Genomic DNA, 3,717 nt, shown 5'->3' with positions numbered 1-3,717 from the left:
TTTTTTTTTTTTTTTTGTTTTTTTTTTTTTTTTTTTGTTTCCTTCTTCATCGTCGTCTATCTCTTCGCCTTTGCTCCACCTGCTAATAGTTACTCTCTTCGTCTTGGAACAGTGGCCTCGCATGGCATACAACTGACGATACCCTGCGTGAAGGGTTTTCGAAGTTTGGCACCATCGAGGAAGCCGTTCGTTGCTCTCTTTATTATTCTATCTTGTCCATCCATTGATCTGTCTAGTCGCCGGACACAGGATTGGATATGTTTTGTAGATAGCTGATCTCTCATGTCCAGATTGTTGTCAAGGACCGTGATACCAACCGCAGCCGCGGCTTTGGCTTTGTTCGTTTCTCTAGCGACAGTGAGGCTGATGCCGCACTGAATGCGATGAACAACCAAGAGTATGCTCGCTGTTCCCCTTGGGAGAAGGACCTGATTCTTTTTTTTTACTGGCTTGCTTTTTGCTCACTATCCCCCAACAGGTTCGACGGCCGTGTCATTCGTGTCGACAAGGCGACTGAACGCTCTTCCGGCGGCGGTGGAGGCTATGGCCAGCGCCAGGGAGGCTACAACCGCTTCGACAACTCTGACCGCGGCGGCAGCTACAACCGCGGTGGTTACGGTAGGTGTACATAAAACCATACGCTTTCCATGTGAAACTCTGGTTTTTAACTAACTTATATTGGGGGATATAGGCGGTGGCTATGATTCTCGTCAAGGAGGTGGTGAGTTCGTTTGTCTTCCAGACTCCCAGCCTATAGGGTCTGGTGTATATGCCTGGTGTATATGGGTTCTTACTAACTTGCCAATTTCCTACTACAGGCTGGGGTGGGCAGCAGCAACAGCAGCAGCAGGCATACCATGGCCAGAACCAGGGAGGCAACGGAGGAATGTAACTCTCGCGCTCTCCAGGCTTACCAGCTAGCTCTAGGATGATGCCAGCCTTTTTGCCTCGAATCTGCCCCGATTTTCTACACTCTTTCCCTCCATTTCATTTTCTTCTTTCTTCTCCTCTATTTATCCAGTTTTCCAACCGATTCTCGACAGCGAAGTACGATAGTTCACGAAGAAGGGCCACGATGTTACGAATAACGAGTGAGACAGATACCTAGTTATGTATCAGATAACCTGACCCAACCCAACGATCAATCAGCATCTATTTCATTCAGACCACCGGAACCTACATACCGCTCTAAAGGAGGAAAAAAAAAATACCCCAAATTACTCGACCAGATTATCTTGCTGTTGCTTTCGAGGATAGAAGGGTCTCTGCATCTTTCATCACGTCTTTTCTCCTTCCCATAGTCCCTTTAATCGCCCATTCCCCTCCTGCCCAACCAATGTTTCCCCCTTAGTTTATGACTGCTCTCCAGAGATGGGGGATCTTTTCTGATCTTTGTTTGCACCTCAAGCACTGACACCTTTTCCTTTCTATGAAAACATCTTCCGTATCTCTCAAAAGTAGGCTTATACTACGAGAATAAAAAAAAAAAAAAAAAAAAAAAAAGAACACCACCTTCCTTGCTCCTTTCATTCTGCTTCTTATGTTACGCCACTTTTTCAGATGCTTTCGAATGGCTGGCCACTCTTCTACAATCAATTCGCTAATTTTGTATGATGAGCTTGCTACTTTGATCCCCCTGAGTTAAAACAGAAAAGAAAAGGGTTGTCCCCTGAATTCTCCCGAAATCTTAATATTGCTTCTATTCGGTCGGTCAAGGCCAACCTTACACATCCAATATATCCAACAGCGGAGGAGCGCTAGGCATGAGCCTGATTATTACTGAGACTCGAGTTTAGGTAATAAGTGTAGTTGAGATAACGTATGGTTAAAGCCTTGCTTTTTTATTTTATGTGTCCATGGTTATATAAATTTGATCTATCGACCCCACCAAACCCACTTCGCTTCTATAGATAGGGTATGAGAAGTGTATAAGAGCCACAGGCGACGCTCATGCATATAAAAAAGAAACGAGAGAGACAGATCTAAACTCTTAGCATATAAGCATGGCTGTCAGCCGCTTTGTTGCAGGGCCTTCACGCGCCGCACCAAGTCCGTGACGTGAACATCAGAAGAACCCAGTCCAAGGCCCTCGAGCGCGGTCTCAAGCGAATAGAGGTAATCCTTGTTCTCTCCACTCTGGCCCCGGCTTGCATAGATCACTTCTGCTATGGCATCCGGCTTGCGCAGTGCTGGTTCACGCACAAACTGGGTGTTGCTCGGGAGCCCAATATAGACCATACATTCTCTCGACTGCAAGCCAGCAGCAGACTGGGCTTCATCATTCTTGGAACTTGAGCACGGATAAAAGGGAGTGTAGTGTACACTGTAGCCATCTATCTCTCGGTCGTCCAAGTATGCGCTCACTTCCTCTGCGTGTGAGGCAGGGATGTGGTATGCTGCACCCCAGACGAGGGACCCGTCGGTAGTCCGTTCAAGATCTTGTTGCTGAGAACCGTTTAGTACGCAACACATACATAGTTATGCCTTCTTGAGTGGCTACACCACGCTCCAGGCGTAATCCATCAAAGACCATCAGGGATGGGTGTCGGACTGACCGGATCAGAAAGGGACTCCCAAAACGAACGCTCGATAACTGTGACTACACGACCCGGTGCTTCTGGGGTTCCACGATGATCCGTACTGAAATTGTGAAGGTATTCTCTGTCAGTAATTGCTGTGGCTGGCTGGCTGGCGGTATTTGTTGTGCCAACTACAGGGTGGAGTGGTCGCACCTTGCCTATCGATCCAATCCGGTACCAGTCAGTTCAACACCTAACCATTTTTTTTATCATTGAAAGTCTGGATGCTTTGATTCCCAAGCAAGCCTTACCTGCCAGAATCGACGAACGTAGCCCTTGATATATCCGGCAACCCGCTGGTCTGAAGAAACCAAAAATATTAGCAGGGCCACCATCCTCACAGGCGGACAGCCGAGACACACCGTAATGTGGCGGAGGTTTCCATATCAGGCTCCTAGGTGTGCCATAGTTATCAGTATGGGATGTCGCTTTAAAGGGCACGGCGGAAGGGCAAAGTCGTTTGACTGCATTGACGAACCCGTAACCAAATACCCAGAGGTCCCCGGCCGGGAAGTGGCTCTTCCATGATTGCAGCGATTGCCGCTCCGTAGACGCCATCACCTGCTGAACGTCGCCGCCTCTCGATCAATAACTAATAGGTAGTTAGTTATATAAAAAGACCTTTCAAGAAGGCTGCGACAGCCAAGTAACTAACTTAGTTAGCGGGACAGGCGGGAGGCTACCTCAGACAATTGTGGCTTGCATCGCGGTGTCAACGTCAAATTCACTGACTCGACTCTCCCTCGCTCGGTGCTTCGTTAGTTATCGGCCAACCGGCTCCCCGCCGTTGGCTCCATCCCGGGGCCACCGAGTTAACTTACATAACTACCTGTTAATAGATGGATGTAATGGATCCATCTCAGCCGCTCCGGGCATTGGAACATCGTTCTTCCACAGCTGTCTTAGAGGAGGTACCTACCTCCTAAGGTTGTGACCTCGGTGCAGTTGAGATATGTAGCTAATTAGTTGACTAATTAACAGGTTAACTAACTAACTAGTTAACGAGTTAACTGGGCCACAGCGAAGATCAAAAGGGAGATGAGAGCGAAGCAGGCGAAAGACAAGGGCCCGCAAAACGGCTGTCCAATCGACGACTTGGCTGAGCCGAGAGAGAGAGAGAGAGAGAGAGAGAGTGCTC

General features: G+C 48.2%; 2 protein-coding genes across 2 annotated transcripts; one reads left to right on the top strand and one right to left on the bottom strand.

Annotated features, from left to right (window-relative positions):
- Positions 1 to 89: 89 nt before the first annotated feature.
- Positions 90 to 892, top strand: TRV_05471 (uncharacterized protein; the record flags this gene model as incomplete). The annotated part of the gene is made up of 4 exons (XM_003020391.1): positions 90 to 185; positions 273 to 618; positions 692 to 721; positions 819 to 892. Coding segments are annotated over 4 exons (546 nt in total), but the record flags the coding sequence as incomplete, so codon positions are not given.
- Positions 893 to 2,010: 1,118 nt separating this feature from the next.
- TRV_05470 (uncharacterized protein) lies at positions 2,011 to 2,914 on the bottom strand (the record flags this gene model as incomplete). Its single annotated transcript, XM_003020390.1, has 3 exons — positions 2,011 to 2,445; positions 2,642 to 2,710; positions 2,831 to 2,914. 3 exons carry the CDS (start codon positions 2,912 to 2,914, stop codon positions 2,011 to 2,013), a joined length of 588 nt encoding a protein of 195 aa, XP_003020436.1.
- Between the last annotated feature and the right edge of the window lie 803 nt (positions 2,915 to 3,717).

This window comes from Trichophyton verrucosum, assembly GCF_000151505.1.
Source record: "Trichophyton verrucosum HKI 0517 chromosome Unknown contig00421_1.f1.exp, whole genome shotgun sequence".
NCBI lineage: Eukaryota > Fungi > Ascomycota > Eurotiomycetes > Onygenales > Arthrodermataceae > Trichophyton > Trichophyton verrucosum.
The sequence above is the reverse complement of the archived record's forward strand: the minus strand, read 5'-3'. Positions and strand labels throughout refer to the sequence as shown.